Here is a 19,956-nt window from a genome sequence, read left to right on the forward strand (position 1 = left end):
TTATATTAATGACCAACATAACAAATTTTATAATCATCTCTTAGTAATGGCTTGATATCCATCAATAGAAATTTGTTGTTCACGATCTCAATTATATCGGCCGAATAAAATTCAATACGTCCTTTTATCTCAAAATTGTGATCGAAGTACCTTTTTATCACAAGATTTTACATTTTTTAACATTCTAACAAAATAATTTAAGTGAATTCATTTAATTAGTTTTCTTTAGTTTAATCATCTAAAAAATTCACAAATAAATTCATAAAATAGTATTTAATCAGTTATCAATAATATAGAATATAATAAAACTAATTAAACAAAAAAATACTTGTTGTAGTTTAATCAATTACATTATTTTTCACGACCAAGTTAATTGAGATAGCCTAAAAATATAAATTTAATATAATTATTGCACAAAGATATAAATTAAAGTATTATGTAGAAATAAAATAAAAAATACATTCAAAATTAATTGGAGGTGGTTTAACTTTAAAAGAGAAAAAAATAGAAAAATTATTAGAATTGATAATTTTTAATTGAAGATATTAGTTTAATTTTAAAGATGTAAAGCTAGAGAAATTAAAGTTAAAAAATTAAAGAGTTAAGTTAGGGAATTTAGAAAGAATTTAGGTTAAATAATTTTATAGTTGCAAAGTTAAATTTGTTGAGAATGGATGATTGGAAAATTTTAAAAAACATTAGAAATTGATTTGAGAAGTTTGATAATTTAAGTCTAAAAAAGACTGCTGAACTCATATGTTTTTCAATAAACAGATTTGGCCCATCTTATAAACAATTAAACAAGGGCCAAAGTTGGCCTTTAAATGTTTTAAAAAAGGCCCAAATTGGTCCCTTTAAACCTAAAACAAAAAAGGTCTTCTTCTTCGTTGCCGCCTGCAACACAAAGCTGCTGCTGCTCCTCCACCGCTACTCCTTCGATTATCCGACGGTATCCCGGAGAAGATGCGTCGCATTCAAAGTGTGAGTTGGTATTTGCATATTTGTGTGTTTAATTTTATGTTATTTCTGCCATATTTGCCATTTTTACGAAACCTAATTTTTAAGTGTTGAAATGTTTGTTGTTAAGCTTGCGGTGAGTGACTCTGGTTATTTTTTGAATGCAGAAAAAGAGGAAGCTATCGGTGAAGCCGATTGTGAAAAAGAAACAGGGCAATGTGGATCATATCACCGGTGATAAAATCCCAAAAAGCTTTGTTTTCTCGAGAGGGAAGTTACCGGCGAATCTCAGGCAACTTCAGATGGACTTAAGAAAGCTGATGCTTCCTTATACAGCTCTCAACCTTAGGGTATTTTCTATTTCTTATGTTATTTAAGAACATGAATCAGATTGAATTTTATTGTGCAAATGTATAGTAGAATGGTGCATTTCTAGTCCTATCATTATTGAATTATCTATTTTGCCTTTTCGGTTACAGGAGAAGAAACGAAATACTCTCAAAGAATTTTTGAATGTTGCGGGGCCAATGGGCGTCACGCATTTTCTTATATTGTCGAAAACTGCTACCGCACCTTATTTGAGAGTTGCAAGGACACCTCAGGGTCCAACTCTTACGTTTAAGATACTTGAGTACTCGACCGCACTTGATGTTGCTCAGTCGCAATTGCGCCCTAGATGTCCTCAAGATCTTTTCAAAAATCCTCCATTGGTATAGTTTCATCAATTTTAAATTTAAGACAAATACATAAACAACATCATCCATTCAACAATTTCAATTGTAACTTAGCTTAATTTGTGGAAACTTGTTGATACTAAATCTTAGTATCTGTCCGAAGCAATGGGATATGAGACCATCATTAAATGCCTTTCAATTCAATGCTGAAGATCTAGTTCTCATTGCTACTTTTTTTTTCTTTACGAAACTATTACTTAATTGGTGCCACTTTTGGCCTTAAACAGATGGTTCTCCATGGTTTTGGATCAGAACAGCATATGAAGCTCACTACTATAATGTTTCAGAACATCTTTCCATCCATTGATGTTAATACTGTAAGTTTTCGAAATTGTTAGTTTTAAATAATGTTCAATTCTGTCAGATCATTTTCTAATAGAATAATTTGTGGATGTTTTAGGTCAAACTTTCCTCTTGCCAGAGAGTTGTTTTACTTGATTACAACAAGGAAAAAAAGCTTATTGAGTTTCGGCATTATTCTATCAGACTCCAACCTGTGGGTGTCTCCCGTAGGCTAAGAAAGTTTGTGCAGAACCATGACGTGCCTGATCTTAGTGGTCACCAAGATGTGAGCGACTTTATCACCAAGTAAGATCGCATCATCTACAACTTGTAAGATAGAGTATAAGAGCGACTTTATACAATTACTTATTTGTGCATCTTATAATTGACCTGAATTATAATCATACTGCCCTTTATTGTCTTATTTGGAACAAAGTCGTGTGAAATTTTCTCCACAAACTTTTGAATGAAAAATTAAGCTGAAGTTCTTACGTTCGTCAATATAGTCATTGTTTCCGTCATGTGAGAAAGGGAAAAGAGGGTACTAATATTAGAAGTCTGAGCCTGAATGCTGCTGTGGAACTTTTTTTCGCTTTTCAATTTTGCAGTATTTGGTCAAAATGCGGCTGCTTTAACTTGCCGCCTCGAATTTTTTTAATCCGCTGATTTTACCCTTGATTAAAAGGACGATATTACAAGGTTATTAACGAGTTGATTTTTTATCTGATACCACTCTGAATGTTTTGATTTGATTTTGATTGTTTAAGGGCTGGTTATGGATCAGAAAGTGAAGCAGATGAAGAAGCATCAATAGTGACTCTGACTAGTGATCTTAGTAGAGTTATTAAAGCTTCTACAAAAAGTGCTGTCAGGCTTCAGGAACTTGGACCCAGAATGACTCTGCAACTCATCAAAATCGAGGAAGGACTGTGTTCTGGTGATGTTATCTTTAATGAATACGGTATGTTTATTTTTCAGCTTATTACTTTATAATGTCACTGGGTATATATGTAAAACACTCCATGCTATAATTAGCCATTGGCTATGTATAAACTATATGCATGCTTTAGTCATTAATTTGGCTTAGCATTGCTTCATATTTTCCCCCATTTTCCCCTGTCTTGTGTGCAAGTCAATATGCTATTTCTTTCTGAATACTCAAGCTATATGCTAAACTAGAACCCGCTTTTATCATAAAAAATGTTAATTTGTTTTTGAGAAGTTTGCTTGATATAGTATATGGATGTCATATTAAATCAAAATATTTCTCGTGCATGTGCTTCTTTGGCATACTTCTGAACTTCAGTAGATGAGATGAATTAAACATCTTAATTTTGTTTCTGCTACAATGCGATTTTTACTTAAAAATAGTGATATCTTGTTTTGTTAGACTTTTAATTATGGATCTCGTAAATGTTATTATCCTGCTGTTGGAGCTAATTCTACCAGACAATTGATTAAGAAGCATGCATCCTAATATCATTTGACTTATTCAGGAAATGTTACCGACAAGACAAAACAGCAAGAAAACAATCAGAAAAATCAAGATGATGAGGACGAGGACGATGAAGAAATTGAAAACGAGGATGATGATGAGGAAGACAGTGATTAGAGTAATAAAAAAAACTAGAGAATGTGAGAATGTGCATAAATGATTTTGGCGGTGGTTTCAAGTTTTATGTTTGGAAGATGAATGCGCAAAAAGAGAGGTTGATCATGCAGGGGATTTCTTTTTGTTAAGGTTTTCAAAATAGTAATAGAGTTGTAATATCACATTTTTAAAATTTTGTTTTACATATCCATGAATCCTGAAGAAGCTGAAGATGCTCAAGCTAACCTTTCTCAATGGTGGAGATAACTTTGTACTAAGGAGGCTGTAACTTATTCAAAGCAATACACAATGCTCAGAAAGTATCATAAAATTCAACAATCTTCTTTTATAATTATTCTGTTGGTTGCTCGTCATCGGTTCATAAAATCAGGTAGACGTTTTCATTGCTCAGAACCATTGCTTGGAACCAGAATCATGCATAAGCAAGAATGATACAAGTACAGTACAATGGATTACAAAATCACTGCTAGGAAAAGCTGGATAGAGATGAATAATAATCAGCCCTATTTCGATTTCAATTTTAGTCTGATTTCAAAAGTTGGCAGTGATTTAAGCCAATTCGCCTCAATATATTTGATAGCGTGTAATCAATTTCACGTAGCCTCCATGATTTACATAGAATCTGTGGACCCTTTTCGAACTTCTATAACTTCACCCAAAACTCTAAACTTATAATAGTTTTAGTCCAATTGAAGCGAATTAGCAAAAATCGCTGTGAGTGTTTGATACTGGACTAAAATTACAGAGATTTAAAGCTTCGGTTAGGATTACAAAAAGTCAAAAAAATGTTTAGATTTTTTGCTACATTACGACTTAAAAAATTAAAGGTTCGATGGTAATTGTGATAATTAAGAAATCTTCAATGCAGCCAAACATGATTCATACCTTTCGTGGTGACCAGTGCTTTTCCTCAATAATACTGTAAGAATATCCCAGAAAATTGTTCAAACAAGAGTATCATTTTCTTCTACAGCAGATTTGGCAATGTCATACAAATTTGAACTCAACAACTCAAATACTATGAAATCTTTCTCAAGGAGCTCTTAATTTAACATAATGTTAAGGTTTCATCAAAATCTCATGTCTAAAGCCTATAATTCCTTTACCTTACGCAGACTTTTTAAGACTCGCTTCGGAGGGAAGTTCGAGTGTTTCGCCAGCATGTTCTTTATCAAGCTTCACCTCTGCACCAATCACCATTACCATTCCACAATTAGATTCAAAAAAATTCATCTTATATGTTTTAAATTGAAAATTCATGGAGGCAATTTAACGAGCATGTGGTGTGCATAATAAATCACTAGTGCAAATGAAACTGAAATTGATAAGGAGGATGATAATATTACCATAACCGCCTCGATCGTTGAGCTTGGCTTGGACGATCATGGTAGAGATGAACTGAGAGGCTTCACGTGCTTCGTCGAGGAGTTTTTGGATCTCGGTGTCGGAGGTCACGTGACGATTCTCCTCGAACTTCTTCCTGACCTCAGATGCCGATCCGTTAAGCATCAATGTATCTCCGGCGAAGGATTTACGAGTTGCTCGCAGCAACGATCTGTATGCGATTAATGCCTCTCCTCTCATCATCTCTCCCTCTCTCTGCTGTCTTTTTTCAGCTTTCTCTGTGATTCAGCTGCACATGCTTAATAAACGCTGCGATGGTACGACGTCGTTTAAAGAAATTAATTTTATTCGTTTGCTATCTGAAGAAAAAAAGAAACAAAAAAGAAACTAAAATAAAAATAGGGGCCAAATAGAATATTTTTTAAACCCATATTCGGACCTTGTACTATTCGTGTTTTAATTAATTGGTCCTTACAATTTATTTTTGCTCTTATTAGTCTTACACATACAATTTTTTGTTAAAGATATCCTTTTTTAACCAGCCATCAAGTGCGAATTAGTAAACATATAATATATGGGTATGTTAAACAATTTCAATTTAAAATCAATTATTATTATTTTTTTAATTATAATGATAAGTATAATGTATTATACGGGTTTACTGGGCTAATTTTCATTAAATGTCCTTGAACTTTTGTCTCTCTTCCCCAACCGTTCCTGAACTTTAATTCATATCTCAACCGTCCCTGAACTTTAATTTCATATTCCAAGGGTCCCTAAAATTGTTTTTATGGTAATTCCGTCCAATTTGTTGACCTAAAAATGTAATTAGACGTCTAGCTAGTGCAAATTAAAAATGGTGAGATGACATTTATATGGAGAAAAAAAAATTGGACGAAGTTACAATAAAAAAAGGCTTAATCACTCAAAACCCCCCCACCTTTAACCCCTTTTGCAAATATATCTTGACGTAGGAATTTCTCCAATTTTACCCTAATTTGCCCTTTTATGTTTCAATTGTACCCCAAAACATTATATTGCCCCCTTTTCACTTATAAAAAAATTTAAAATAATTTTTTATTTTTTATATTACTAATAATTTTAGGGTCTAATTGAAATATAGGCTAAAATGAAGATTATTTGTAAATTTTTTTTCTAAGTAAAAAGTGGTTAATTTAATGATTTGGGTACTATTGAAACATAAAAAGACAAATTAGGGTAAAATTGGAGAAATTCCTACATCATGGTATATTTGCAAAAGGTGCTAAAGATGAGAAGGTTTTGAATGATTAGGCCTAAAAAAACGTTAGGTATCTTTGGGATATGAAATTAAAGTCCAAGGACGATTGGGTTATGAATTAAAGTTTAGAAACGGTCTCGAGAGAGAGACGAGAGAGAGAGAGACGAAAGTTCAGGGACGGTTGGTGAAAATTATCCGGTTTACTGTGTCTAAAATAACTTATGCAGGCATAAGGGTGTGCTAGAACTAATTAACCAAAATTGATTTTTTAATAACATAGTAGAACCACGGTAGTAACTTTGGTTCAATTTCTATGTTTATTTTGTTCAGTGAAATTTTGATTCTTGTAAACCTGGACTGAACCAAAAGAAAATTGAATAAATGGTACATATAAATTTTGGTTACATCTTATGTATTCTAATGGTAAATTTGTTTTTTTTTATATAATTGGGGGAAAGGAAGCACTTGTGGGAGTTGAACCCACGACCTTGGCAGTTTGCTATTTAACGCTTATACCATTTGAGTTATAACTTATTGGTATGGTAAATTTCTTACATTGCGCTTTTTCACAGTTTGTTAAGGAAAAAAAACCTTTATGATAAAAATGATACGTATAAAAACACAGATTAACAATCAAATCCGGTTTATTAAAACATTTTTATATCATTCGCATCAAAGCTATTTCCTCTTAATAGAAATTTCTGATACTGCTTCTTTTACACATTCAGCTTCTCCACTCCATAATACGAATATGGACGATCACGATGATGATCAGGAGCACCCTCACTCGCCACTTTCATTCACTGCATTGTGTTCAGCGTTACCCATAAGTTTTAATCCTATGGAAAGTCTTCTAAGCGGCTCAATTCATGAAGACACTTCAACCACTGGTGATAATCTTGAAATCCAAGAAACAAGAAACAACAATCTCTGTTTGAAAATTTGGGTTCTTGTTGCTGTTACTTTCTTGATTGCGATTCTTCTCTTCATTTTCCGGTTAGCATCCAAAACATAAAGAAACGGATACATATGTTTCAAGAAATCGGGTTTCCTCTTAATGTTCATTGAACAAGAAACTCACCGGTTGCCATTCTTTTCTTGATCATTTCCGTTTTCTTTTCGCGCGGAATGTAAAGAAATTGATAGATATATTTTGACAATATGGGGACACTTATGTTTTGTTCTTGCATAGTTTTTTCTTTAGACCATTTCAAGAATGGTGATTTTCTTGTATTTTGCTTTAATTGCGTTCTTGAAGTAAAAGAAAGGGAAATGTAAGGTGTAGTTTCTTTCTGGGTCACAAAGTTTTATAGTGATTGTTATGTTTCTTGGTAGAATTGTAATGAAATTGTCATGTTCTTGAGTTGAATTGAAATAGCTATGACAGTTTGATTATGGAATCAAATTTTGAATTTTGGTTGTTTTAATCTGTTTTGCCTCCATAAATTGGAGGTTTGGGTGTTCGTAAAATGGATTACCTGAGCGGCCCTCATAGCTATTGGGCCTTTCAGAGAATTGGGGCCGTAAATTAGAAGTTTCAACTCAGTCTATCATATTTTTCTAAAATATTTATTTTGAGAAGATTATTTTATTGATTTTTTTAATACTTCTTTTCTATTATTTTCTCTTTATTGTTTTCCTTTTGTTACAGAGATTTTTTTAAGTTTATTGATGAGTTGGTAACCGGATAGTGACATACCATAAAAAACCGGATAGTTACACATCAGCACGCTGGATTTTTGAACGGTGTGTGTATAGATTTGAGAAAAATTAGTAGTTGGTGTATGAAAATGACGATTTTTAAACGGCGTGATTAAAATAAGAAAACGTGTAAAGTTGGTGAATTTTTATACATTACCCCTTAATTAAATCCTATTGTTTTTATCATACTTTTTATCACATTTTCTATACAATGACCCTTCTCTTTGAATTTGTTGTTTTATATTTTAATTTCTAACAATTATTTAAACTATAAAGCTTCATAAAAAAATGCATCGCATACTGTGTTCATAAAATTTTAGCAATCCCATTTGTATTAATTATGTATATACTCCTGTGTGGGCTCTAATTTTGAAATAAATTTAATGATTTTATTGGAAATGATAAATCATTATTATTCAAAAATCTATAGCTTTTTCAGAACTTAAATAATTTTTTTTTTATTTTGGAGGAAGAAAATGAAGAATTTTAGGTAATCCACTGGGATAAAGTTTTAAACTAAATAGTAATGAAACAAACAATTCCTTTACTTTATACATTTTTAACAATTTAACAATTATGTTATACAACATACAACACGTTTGAATCTACGAATTGCAATCTAAGTGGAAGCAACAAGTTGAACCAATCTCTCAAAGATTGAGTACAGAAGCAAAAGAAACGAATGGCCGAAAAAATATCATATCACTTGTTACCAACTTACCGCTATCAAAGACTCATAGCGTTTCGGGCTCCGGCAAAACAAATTATTCTATGTATACATCTATCTCAGTGAGTCTACCATTCTACTATCATGCTTCTTCCGGCGGCATCTGTGATGTGCCTTTTGATCGGAGAATGTGTTCTCACCAACCATCTCCATTTTAGCATCTGGACCTAACACAAAACAAGAACACAATGGTGAGCATATATTATAGTAAAAATATAGAAACAATAAAAATGCACCCTAACTTGAGACAATATCCGTCTAGTCGATTAAAGTTCCTGTATCCAAACATCCAATTGCATAAAGGAAAAGGAGAATAGACTGTCAATGGTCATAACCTATGTTGCGTGGAAACTTCCTGAGTTCTGCATATTGGCATTTCGATTCCAGTTTTGTTTTAGGTAATAAGATAAAGTAGAGAAAGCTTTAGCGAAAAAGGAGCTCTCATGAAATTCAAAGTGTTCAATGATGAGATTCACATAAAGCACGCGTACTGAGATCAGGCATAGTAACGAGGCGTGTTTACAGAGGGGATCATCATTTTTAAACTTTAACACCGATTACATTGTTACGAGAGAGACACAGCTTTCTCATCATTTAAATTTCAATAAAACATATCTAACCCTATGATGTCTCAATTTTTCTTGAGAGAATTATTCTAAAACTAGAAAAATAGTTTCACAAACAGTCATGTTGGCCACTATTAGAGCTGTTGAAGCAGTGATCTAAATTAGATGGCCACCAATGTTTGCACAATCTTCCTATCTAAACGCATAGGCAACAACGTACATCTCAGTAAGACCTCAAAATTTGTAAGGAAACGTGCTTGGCAACGACCAAGAAATTTATATAATGTCAAACATTATACTTCCAAACTTACAGAGAACCCAAAGTTAGACAAAATAAGAAGATACCCTCCACTCTGAAGAAACTTCCAATCTATTTCGACAGAATTCTGTACACAATAATACGCTATAAGAGTTCACATTCGCAATCTACAACCTACTACCACTACTACTAGTAGACAACCAATGTTATTCATTACCCTATAACAGTTGAATCAAATGAAGTTAGGAGCAAAAACAGTAAAATGACTGTATAATTCTACCTTCAATTTCGAATTGATCACCCCAAAACAGCAACCGAGCATCGTCTTCTTCTTCATCAATCTCATCCTCATATCCAAATTCCGCATCCCCGCGATAACCGGGTTCACTCCCATACCCGGACTCATTCCCTTGATTTTCAAAGCTACCAATCTGCACATACCCACCACCCAAATTCTCTTTATCCTCTCTATCCTTATCCCTGTCCTTCCTCACCGAGTTTTTCGCTTCACTAGCATCCGATCCCCAATTGCTATCCCCATTCCCGAAAAGTTCGCCGCTAGAATCCGTCCCAACCGCCACAGGAAAATCCGAGCAAGTCCCATGAGCAGCCGACGCTCCAACAGAGCAACACCGTCGAGTACCACTCCGATCGGAGCTCCGACCCGATACAGACCTGGACCCGCGGCGGCGGCGTTTGCGAGCGATGAGACGGAAGCTGCTGCGATTGTAAGGGCTGGCGGTGGGGGGAATAGGCCTGTCGTCATCGATGATGGAGAGTTTGGAGAAGTCGATGGAATCGACGGGGAATGAGGTGGTGCGGTCGGAGAGACAGGGGCGTTTAGGGAGAGTATGGGAGTGGCGCGTGGCGGTGGGGGAGTAGGGTTTTGGAGGATCGGAGTCTAGGGTTTGTAGATGGAACGGTCTCCAGGAATGAAGCTGGTAGGTGCAGGAGTCTATTGAATGGCGAGAATTGAGTGACATAACCGATTCCTTTTAAATTTAGGAGAGAAATAATGGTGGAAGCTGTTGTAAGAAGAAATTCAGTTGTTTAGTTCAGAATTAGAGTTGTGGAGTTGGTAATTCGGACAGCAGTTTAAGATGATGAGTATGATTCTGCAGACAGACGGATTGCCTGATGCTTATATACTTTGGCCCACTTACCACACCTAATCAGCCACTTAAATATCAATTTGCCCCTTCAATTTATCTTTTTATCAATTAACACCGGAAGTGAAAAAATAGGTCATGACATACTTAAACATTTCGTTAAATACACAAAACAGTAATGAATTACAGATACATTCACGGAACTTGTGGAACAAATTGATAATCACCACCAAAATATGTCTAACTAATTTCACAGTAAAATTAGTTTAAATACTAATTAACAATAAATTTAGGAAGTAAATTGATATTAAAGTCACCCATCATCCATAAAAAATTGTTTTTAAGATTATCAAACGACATCGCACAACCTATTCTATCAAGTCGCCAACTCTAGACTTCAAATAAACTTTCATTCTCACACTGTTTAACCTGATACAACCAAAATAACTCATAGCCATGATATCTCAAGCTTCCTCCAACCAGAATGGCCAATCCAAACCAAAATTTGATATAAAATTCTCCATAATGTACTACCTATTTTACTATAATCTAACTTGAATATGTACATGGTCACATCAAGAACAGAGAGAAAGATTATACTTTATCTTCATCAACGAATACCGTGAAGGCATTCGTGTAGAGTGGCTGCATAATCATCAAACTGAATATCAGTGGGTGGCTGCAAGTCAAAAACATACGAAACAGGCTTCGACTCCACCATCGCTTTCCTGGTTGTGACTACATCTGATAACTCCCCAAAGCTTGCTTCGTCAAATGGAAACGACTCTCTCAGGAAAAAAAAGCAGTCTCTGCCCATTTTTTCCACCTAAAACCAGAACAGCATGATAAGGCATCAATTTAAGCATTTGAAAGAGTATAAGATGAAAAACTGATGGAAAATAATCACCTGTAACTGTGAAAATCTTATATTGTTCATGGTGATGATAATTCGCAGCTCATATAATGAATCAGCTATGATTCTGATAGCTAAATTGTCAAAAAAACTCCGCATCAGAATTTTGTGTCCTTCCAAATTGTCACTGTGGCTATCAAAAGCAGGAAACCATAGTAAGCACTTGACTTCACTCCATGGAATTGGGTTACTCCCTGCTTTGGAAATTATTGTCTGGGTCGGATGATGGACATCCCACAGAATTCGAACACCCTTCAATGACGGATCACTCATGGTGGTGTTAGACATGGACGTTGTGGATATTATTTTGGATGGATCGAAGAAGCGAGCAAAAACCGAGGAGAAATGGAAGTCATTGTCATCTAATAAAAGAATGCATCCATCTGAAGATGATGGGAACAATTGTAGAAGTGAGGCAGCATTAACATCATCTTCTTCTCGGAGGCAGGGACTTGTGCTAAATGATGATACTGATGGCGGCAAATCATGAGCATAAGAACACAACTCTCCATTTCGGCAACCCTGCATTTGTACTTCCGCAATTGTAAGAAATTATACAGACAAACATTGGAATAAGTTACACAGAAACTAGAAATTTGTGATAAAATTTTATATTACTAAATCACAAATAGGCCCTAACTGATAGTGGAGACATGTAAGAATATTCAAAATGCTTCTAGTTGAAATATTTTATGTCAGTATTGTATGGCCTAATAATGCACTCTCAAAATTTAAATTCTTCATTCATAACTTGCCAAAATAATATATAAACAATAAGTTAAGTACAGATGCTATTCGACAACTAAGTACAATTTACCACAAATGTCTTTGGGGAAACAAGACAAAAAGAAAAGAAAAAATTGCTGTTCAAGAATAAAGAAATGTTCATTAAATGATAGCTATAGTTATGCAAAAACTTCAAAAATATATTAAGAAATCAAGTACATTATGTTTCCTTGACAAGTCTTTAATATTAAAATGAACCAAGATTGCTCCAATATGATATTGCAATTGGCAATTGCCGAATGATTGTGTAGAAAAAAAAATCTCACACAGCACAGTTAATTATCATGGCCGAGGATGTAAACAATTTTGAAGAAGCAATATAGTTGTAACTAAATCTACAGAAGCAAATTACCTGTAAAGTGAAAAAAAAATTGCATGCAGGTTTTTTTGCTTGAAGTGAATGAGAAAATGAGCACTGGCTGCCCCTGTTGCAGTTTCCCTTGATAAAATATACACATGAAGGAGTCTCTCCATTGACAGAAGAATGATATGCATCATCATTAGCATAGATAGCATTGTTCCTAGAGTTATCAATATTGGCATAGCCAGCATTGTTCCCAGATTCGTCATTACTAGCATAATGAGCATCAATCCCAGCTGCATCTTTTGTCAATCGAACTCGTATCTGCCAAGAGTAACAACTTAATAAAAACCCATTTAAATTGTCAACAACAAGGTAAATCCAAGCATTAGACTACAGAGCTTTTTGACCTCTTTGACAATAGCTGACAACTTTTCAGCCACATTAATAGTCTGAAAGTGACCAGAATCAACAAATGGTACAGCAACACATTTTTTTATTACAGACAACTCTTCATACTCCTCATCTGCTGCAACAGCAATTGTATCCCCATTTTGCTGGTTTTCCAGAAGACACTCATGCCCAAATTCATAAGGATCATAGTAAGTTGGTAGACCATCACATTTACCCAGGAATCTGGGCCGAAAAGCATGCAGCAAACTTAGAATATCTTCATCTGGTAGACAAGAGAATATCAATTGCAGGTAAGTGCTAATCTAATATGATCCTGTTAAAGATCCACAGAGATTTCCAGTGGGGGTGGGGGATAAAAAGATTAACAGAACCGAATATGGTAAATAAAACTGAAAAATGTGGTTAACCGGTCCAAAAGTTTAGACTTATATTTAAATTTTATGGTTTAGGATTAGGATTTGACGTTTTAAAAAACCACAGTTAACCGGTTAACTGGTTTGTAAATAATAAATATTTTTTATAAATTATAATTGTAATATATATCCTAGATTTGTTTTTAAAATGTTCAAAATAACATACATTTTGTATTCTATTTATTTCTTTATAAAGAGCTTGGATTCCTATAACATTTTTCTTATTTGTCAAAAAAAAAATGAAATAAAATTTCATTTCATATTAGAATACGCCTAAAATTATATTCTATAAAATTCAAATTTTTTGAGTTTTGACTTTCTTATGGTTACATGGTTACAAAACCATAAAACCGAAAGATTCAAATTATTCTAACTGATTAATCTCTTAAAGGGTTAGCTGTTTTAAATTTTAGATTTAGATTTTTAATTTTAAAAAATCAATATCATTAACCGGCCCATGTCCAGCCCTAGATTCCAGCCACAGCAAGATGATACCATCTAGAAGAAAAATAAAAACAGAATCCAATCCGTACATATCTCAGACACTTGTTGTAGAGATGACTGCACAAGATTATGGAATGAGCACCATTCCTCTTCAATCCTCGGTAGCAGCAAAGTTACAGCTTTCATCTCATCAAACTTAGAGAGATGTTTTAGGTGTTCCAGACGATGCTTATCCTGCATAAGAAGGAAGCATGTTTATATCATACATTAAGAAAAACATGCAATGAGTCTTCTTTCAGACATGCAATCACACCACACCTTAAATACTCGTTGCCAAAACTGATATGCACACAAATTGCCCATTAAAATCATCTCTTTTCGACCAATTTGTACCACGTTGTTACAGTCACCACCAAAATACCGATAAGTGTACTCTGCAAACTGAAGTATGAATAATTTATTGAGACAACATATAGAAATTTTTAAACCACCAAGCACATATAATAAGTTCACTCATATGGCCATACCAAATGTTCATCTCCAAAAGGGTGAAGAATTGGTTGAGGCTGTATATCCATCAAGATACCAATTAGAATACCTTCACGCAACAATCCAACATCTCCAAACTTGAGTAAAACAACAGCAGCATCAAATGACAATGAGAAGCTCGCTAGCAATCGTCCATAAAATGTTGGCTCATACCGACCTCTAACAGAGGTTCTTTCCAAAGCATTTATGTGAACAAGCAAGTCCAGTGCATCTTCAATAACTCGAATATCAGGAGGATCCAAAGTCTTCTGTAATAAGACTAAATCAAAGCTCCACATCTTAGTCTCAGACATCTATTTTAATAAATAGAGTTCAATTCAAATACAGTTGCTTAAACATTAACAGTGTCAAGATTCATATTAGTTATAAGACTAAATCAAAATTCCACAACTTAGTTTCAGACATCCATTTTAATAAATAGTGTTTAATTCAAATACAGTGGCTTAAACATTAACAGAATCACAGATTCATATTAGTTGCTAACAACCAGCAGCATTTTAGAGATAAATGTATAATTTTATTTAAAAGAGCATTCTCCCACGAGGAAAGGAGAAAGGCGGAAGCTAAATATGATTATGTCAGCTACAAAATTAGTGCAGTGTCCAGCTAAATTAAACCCGTGCCATGTAGCCATTACAAAAACCTACACAGTTCTACTCTATTCAAAATGCAATTTCAGAATATAGGGTCTAGAATCAAATAAAATAAGCCCCAGAATTGAAGATGCATGCATCAGTAACAATAATCAGATTGGCCTGAAAATTAGTGTAGGTTTTCAGATGCCTGTCCAGCAGTTATCATGCCATGGATTTATGCAGGGTGCTCACTTCAAATTGTAGCTCTGGCAGATTGAGATAATGCAACATGCTGATTTATGTTTTGGTTTCTAAAGTAAAAGGCAAAAAGAAACTCAAACTTTGCAAATTTAACTTTTGAATTTTTCATCAATCAACAGAAAAATGGTTTTAATGCTCGTGCATGTAAACATTCAAACTTCAAACAAGAATCCCACACGTATGGTATTATTATGATCATGCAACTCAATTCAACTAGTGAAGTACAAAGAGTCTCCAGATCGATTTTAGATTCTTCACATGAGGTCATTCAAAGAAACAATGGTTTTTCACCTCATGAAGTACAAAATCCTATTTTCCAGTGGCAAGTAAGATTAATCACATTCTATCATATGGAAAGGACATTCTAGCCATTCAATTATGCAGCACGACCAGCAGAGTTTACAGCAAAAATAGAATCTATAATCATACCCCTGGGATCATTGATAGCTTTCGATTCAGAACAGCAAACAGAAAGGACTTGTTGCCGCAATGACAACCTAAGTATAGCCGGAGACTCATATTCCTGAAGCTTGTTAAAGAATGATCTAGTGACCAACCGATAAATCTGACCATCACAAGTCCTACCAGTTCTCCCCTTTCTCTGGTTAGCCTAGAGCAATAATAGAGATTAATGAAACAGAACCAGAATTGAATGCAATATTAACCTGTCAAATACCTAAATACCTGCGATTTAGAAACCCATACAAGCTCTGCAGAATCCTTTTTCCTAACACCATCCCAGAAAACTTGCAAAGAACGGCATGAATCAATGACAAATGCTACCTTCGGGATCGTCACAGAAGATTCAGCAATATTTGTGGCTAATATCACCTATACGAATATACTTTCAAGTGAACATCTACAGAAGGGATAGAATCTTGAATTGGCACAGTTGACGGAAAAAGATATGCATAGAAAGTAGAAACATTTATGAAAGAGAAAGAATGAGGCAACTAGTTGCACACCCATAATCATGTTAATTTCCAGCATCCAAGATAATTGCTTCATAGATCATGCACCTCTAAATTTTGCCTACATAAGGAATGCAGACAACATAGCCATACAACTTTTGCATATGATTGAACTAACAAAAGTTAATACCTTACGATGCGACTTCCATATTTTCATGGCCATGAGAGCTTGTTCAGTGCCGATACTTCCATGTAGAATGTGAACTTTAAAACATGAACTGTGTGGATTCAGAAGATGCCATTGCTGCTCCAGATCATGGTACGTAGGAAGGAAAATCAATATGCCCTTTTCAATGTCTGGTTCATTTTCATGAATGTACATAACCAAATCATTAATAAGTTTGTGCACTTCTGGCTTGATATCAGCAGCTTCCAGGGAAGGACTTGGTCCTGAACAATATCTAGAAGCCAGTAACTCGGAACTTATTCCAAGAAACTCAGTTATCTGTTCAAAAAATAAAAGAATGTCATCAATTACATTAGAATTGAGACTTAAATTTGGAAAAGCGAAAAAGGTCTCCATAATCACCATGGTTGATTAGCACTTCCAGAAAACACCTAACTAACAAACAAATTTCTTTAATATTTTGTTAAGTAAAAATTTCCATTTTTAAGGTCTAAAAAACTTCACATTCTTCACTTTTGTCTTGTACAATCAAATGCTAACAGAGCCAAAAAATACTTAGCAAAATCAATATTTCTAAGTTATAAGAAATTTCAAAAGAGCAAATATACTGCAAAGCTGTAGGAGTTTTGGGGCAAGAAATCTAGTTAGTGATTACCTGCTCAAGATATGAAACACTTCTCTGATAAAGTGCTTGCTGGTTGGAGCAAGGGATTGCAAGCACTTCAACTCTTTCACCCCTGCCAAGATCTTTAAAGTAATCTCGGTATCTTCCAAAATCAGCAGTCGCGGACATCAATACTACCCTAAAAAAATCAAAAATCATAAGACCCTCAAGTAGCATGAGGAACGGAGAATGGGCGAAATATATAAAGGTTAGAGAAAATGTCGTATTTTTACAGAAATTAATAAGAAAAAAGTGAGTTCACAGGAAGGAGGAGAGCAAACTTATCAAATAAGTCAACAAGATGTCAACTGTATTAAATTAGATTATGAAGGTGAAACCCTGCATAAAATGTAGTACATCTACCTCAGATCATTGTTCCTTAACAGGAACTGTTTGACACAGACAAGGACAAGATCAGAATCAATGGATCTTTCATGTACTTCATCAAGAATAATAACTTTGTATTTAAGAGCATTCAATCCTTTCTCTCTCATTTCCTCTATCAAAACACCAGCTGTTTTGAAGACAATCTTTGACCTGTAAAATTATAAAAAAAAAAAAACAAATCTTGTAATGATAATTAGAAATTAAAACATATATTACATGCTAGCAAGAAGCTTATGAAAGCTGGAGATAAAGATGTTTCTGAACTGGAGGAGGGATTGAAGAGAACTAAAAAGTAAAAAAACAAAAGCCAGAATTTCAGTTATGCCCAATAACCAGCATAATATTTTCTAAATTTTGCAGATAACAAATTTCAAGTATAGATGTAGATATTAGAAATGGTTCCAAGAATCTAGGCACAAGAAGTTATAAGGCAGAAAACACTGCCACTAGTGAGAACTGAGAACTGTAAACTGACTATCGAAAACTTAAATGAGCATATAGAAATAAACATGCAAACTTAGGTTACTTCGTTAACATGTAAAGTTAATTTACTACGTTAACGTGTAGAATTAAGTTAATATGTAATAAGCACCTTGCTGATAAGACCTTTGAATGGCCTATATGGTATCCAACCTCTCCTCCCAATTCACAGTTGCGGGCCTTTGCTACCATTTTAGCAACAGCAACAACAGCAAATCTCCTGGGTTGTGTGCATAGAATGGGTTCCATGTTTGCTTCCAAAAGAAACTGTGGAATTTGAGAGCTCTTTCCTGAAACACAATTGCAAATCATATGAGGCAGATAAATACATTTGTATATTACCGTTGTGTAGCAAATTTGTCACGCCACCTGTTCTAACAAAGCAACATATCCATTTTTCCTTGGAAATCAATGTAAAACTCCAATAAATCATAATTTTGCAAAGCGAGATAAAACGAAGCAATAAAAAATCAGAGTAACCACTTAAGAAAAAAACATTTCGACTAATTAAATGAAAAACAAAAACCTAAAAGCTCATGTGTCCTTTTTTTTAAAAATAAAATAACAAATGACATACATATTATCAGAGAGTAGTACCACAGCCAGTGTCGCCAACGATGAGAGTGACGCGATTTTCGAGGATTTTGTCGATGATTTTCTGTCGGAGCGACATTACCGGCAGAGAAGAGAATTCCGGCTGTAAAAACGGAGAAGACACGGAAGAACTGCATGTTGACGACGTCGGAGAAGATGATTCCGCCATTTTCGCTGCTCTGCGTTGCTTTATTTTTTCTTTCTATTTGGCGCCTCTTACTCAGAGAGTGACCTTAGTCCTTATTCGGGGGGGGGCAGTGATCAGATAATGTCGGGACTACGGGAAGTTAAAGAGACTTGCATTCGATCACACGTGTATGGACTGGATTACCTAGACGCTGTATTGGTATCTTTCATCTCCTTACTTCACAAGTAATCGGGTCGTGTACATCAAAATTTGTTTGTGTGTGGGACCGCAAATTTTGCGGACACGATTTTGAAGACCCTAAGTTGACGGTTGAGATCTTTTCCTCTATATATTCTCGCTCAGCAGTCCTGTTTTAAGTCATTAGAACCGAAAATCCGGTCCAATCGGTTTGATACGGATCAAACCGGCAGAACCGATGAACCAGAACCGGATTGGACTGGCGGTTCAACTCACATATATAATTTTATAATTATTTTAAATTATTTGAGTTAAAATTTTAATTTTTTTGTTTTTTTTATAATTATCTCTTTCTTTTTTTGATATTTGTACACTAAAATAAAAAAAATCAATCAAAAGGTGTAATATTTACTTGACTTATTTAGAATTTGGTAATAAATCATAATAAATAATTTGATTACTAATTGAGTTGAAAATGACAAATTTATAGTATTTAAATCAAATTAGTTGTTTGTTTCCATGTCAATGAGAGTTATATTTATTTCAATATGGAATTTTACATTATAATTTTGGAAATATAATCATTTTTTAATTTAATTAATAAAAAACTCAAAAGGATATAATATTCATTTTATTTTATTTAACATATGGTGATGAATCGTGATAAATGATTTTAATTACTAATTTAGTTAAAAATGATAAATTTAGATTATTTAAATAAAATTGGTTAATTTTTTCTATAATTATTAGAGATATATTTAATTCATATGTGGAATTAAGCATTGTGGCTTTGAAAATATAATTATAATTTATTTTATTAGTTTAATTAACATTTTTTTTATTAAAGTAGCTTAATTAATTAAAATTTAAAAGGATATAATATTTATTTTAAGGAATAACTATATATTAGGAGTTTAAAATAGTAAGTCAAATTTTAATATTATGTCTAAATAAATAATTTAAAATATAATATCTCTATCATATGATTCAGTTCTACTTTTAAACAAACATAAGATTAATTTATTTTATATATATATATAATTTTATTTAATCGGTTCAACCAGTGGCTGAACTAAATGAACCGAAAATTGATGGTCATATCATCTACAGATCCGGTTTTTAAAACACTACTCAGGCTACTTTAATCGGATGTTCCCATTGCTTTATAAATTGAACAAATGCTCAATTCACACCTCTAATTTGACAAAAAATATCAAAAAG

At 33.8% G+C, this 19,956-nt stretch overlaps 4 protein-coding genes across 7 annotated transcripts; 1 reads left to right on the plus strand and 3 right to left on the minus strand.

Moving 5' to 3' along the window:
• The first annotated feature begins 855 nt into the window (after positions 1–855).
• LOC126686585 (peter Pan-like protein) lies at positions 856–3,916 on the plus strand. The gene is made up of 7 exons (XM_050380709.2): positions 856–981; positions 1,125–1,307; positions 1,437–1,667; positions 1,919–2,008; positions 2,092–2,279; positions 2,741–2,934; positions 3,470–3,916. The coding sequence occupies exons 1-7, from the start codon at positions 964–966 to the stop codon at positions 3,583–3,585; spliced, it is 1,020 nt and encodes a 339-aa protein (XP_050236666.1). The 5' UTR covers positions 856–963; the 3' UTR covers positions 3,586–3,916.
• Positions 3,917–4,489: 573 nt separating this feature from the next.
• Positions 4,490–5,223, minus strand: LOC126686590 (mitochondrial zinc maintenance protein 1, mitochondrial). Its single transcript, XM_050380719.2, has 2 exons — positions 4,932–5,223; positions 4,490–4,769 (listed from the first exon to the last, which is right to left on the minus strand). Exons 1-2 carry the CDS (start codon positions 5,170–5,172, stop codon positions 4,693–4,695), a joined length of 318 nt encoding a protein of 105 aa, XP_050236676.1. The 5' UTR covers positions 5,173–5,223; the 3' UTR covers positions 4,490–4,692.
• Positions 5,224–8,397: 3,174 nt separating this feature from the next.
• LOC126686588 (uncharacterized) lies at positions 8,398–10,551 on the minus strand. Of its 3 annotated transcripts, none has more exons than XM_050380716.2 (2): positions 9,703–10,551; positions 8,398–8,758 (listed from the first exon to the last, which is right to left on the minus strand). In XM_050380716.2, the coding sequence occupies exons 1-2, from the start codon at positions 10,403–10,405 to the stop codon at positions 8,652–8,654; spliced, it is 810 nt and encodes a 269-aa protein (XP_050236673.1). In that variant the 5' UTR covers positions 10,406–10,551; the 3' UTR covers positions 8,398–8,651. The 3 variants fall into 3 exon arrangements, with proteins under 3 accessions (XP_050236673.1, XP_050236672.1, XP_050236674.1); XM_050380715.2 differs by having other exon boundaries at positions 8,398–8,764; positions 9,703–10,550; XM_050380717.2 differs by lacking the exon at positions 8,398–8,758 and adding an exon at positions 9,404–9,549.
• A 268-nt stretch (positions 10,552–10,819) lies between these two features.
• On the minus strand, positions 10,820–18,670 carry LOC126686583 (DExH-box ATP-dependent RNA helicase DExH8). Of its 2 annotated transcripts, none has more exons than XM_050380706.2 (14): positions 18,414–18,670; positions 17,929–18,106; positions 17,313–17,486; positions 16,941–17,088; positions 16,289–16,603; positions 15,872–16,018; positions 15,617–15,797; positions 14,330–14,610; positions 14,121–14,243; positions 13,892–14,036; positions 12,942–13,207; positions 12,583–12,855; positions 11,439–11,966; positions 10,820–11,357 (listed from the first exon to the last, which is right to left on the minus strand). In XM_050380706.2, exons 1-14 carry the CDS (start codon positions 18,577–18,579, stop codon positions 11,142–11,144), a joined length of 3,141 nt encoding a protein of 1,046 aa, XP_050236663.1. In that variant the 5' UTR covers positions 18,580–18,670; the 3' UTR covers positions 10,820–11,141. The 2 variants fall into 2 exon arrangements, with proteins under 2 accessions (XP_050236663.1, XP_050236664.1); XM_050380707.2 differs by having other exon boundaries at positions 18,394–18,484.
• Between the last annotated feature and the right edge of the window lie 1,286 nt (positions 18,671–19,956).

The sequence above is a fragment of the Mercurialis annua genome, linkage group LG6, assembly GCF_937616625.2.
Source record: "Mercurialis annua linkage group LG6, ddMerAnnu1.2, whole genome shotgun sequence".
Taxonomy (NCBI): domain Eukaryota; kingdom Viridiplantae; phylum Streptophyta; class Magnoliopsida; order Malpighiales; family Euphorbiaceae; genus Mercurialis; species Mercurialis annua.

Excerpts from the sequence above, each read along its gene's own strand:
- LOC126686583 (XM_050380706.2), bottom strand. The coding sequence starts at position 18,579 with ATGGCGGAATCATCTTCTCCGACGTCGTCAACATGCAGTTCTTCCGTG. Across the intron at positions 14,244-14,329 it reads CTTTTGGAGATGAACATTTG|TTTGCAGAGTACACTTATCG; the intron begins GTATGGCCATAT and ends TTCATACTTCAG. Across the intron at positions 12,856-12,941 it reads TGTCAGCTATTGTCAAAGAG|ATACGAGTTCGATTGACAAA; the intron begins GTCAAAAAGCTC and ends TACTCTTGGCAG.
- LOC126686585 (XM_050380709.2), top strand. Across the intron at positions 1,308-1,436 it reads ATACAGCTCTCAACCTTAGG|GAGAAGAAACGAAATACTCT; the intron begins GTATTTTCTATT and ends TTTCGGTTACAG. Across the intron at positions 2,935-3,469 it reads TGTTATCTTTAATGAATACG|GAAATGTTACCGACAAGACA; the intron begins GTATGTTTATTT and ends TGACTTATTCAG.
- LOC126686590 (XM_050380719.2), bottom strand. The coding sequence starts at position 5,172 with ATGATGAGAGGAGAGGCATTAATCGCATACAGATCGTTGCTGCGAGCA. Across the intron at positions 4,770-4,931 it reads CAACGATCGAGGCGGTTATG|AGGTGAAGCTTGATAAAGAA; the intron begins GTAATATTATCA and ends TGATTGGTGCAG.
- LOC126686588 (XM_050380715.2), bottom strand. The coding sequence starts at position 10,405 with ATGTCACTCAATTCTCGCCATTCAATAGACTCCTGCACCTACCAGCTT. Across the intron at positions 8,765-9,702 it reads TGATCAATTCGAAATTGAAG|GTCCAGATGCTAAAATGGAG; the intron begins GTAGAATTATAC and ends GTTTTGTGTTAG.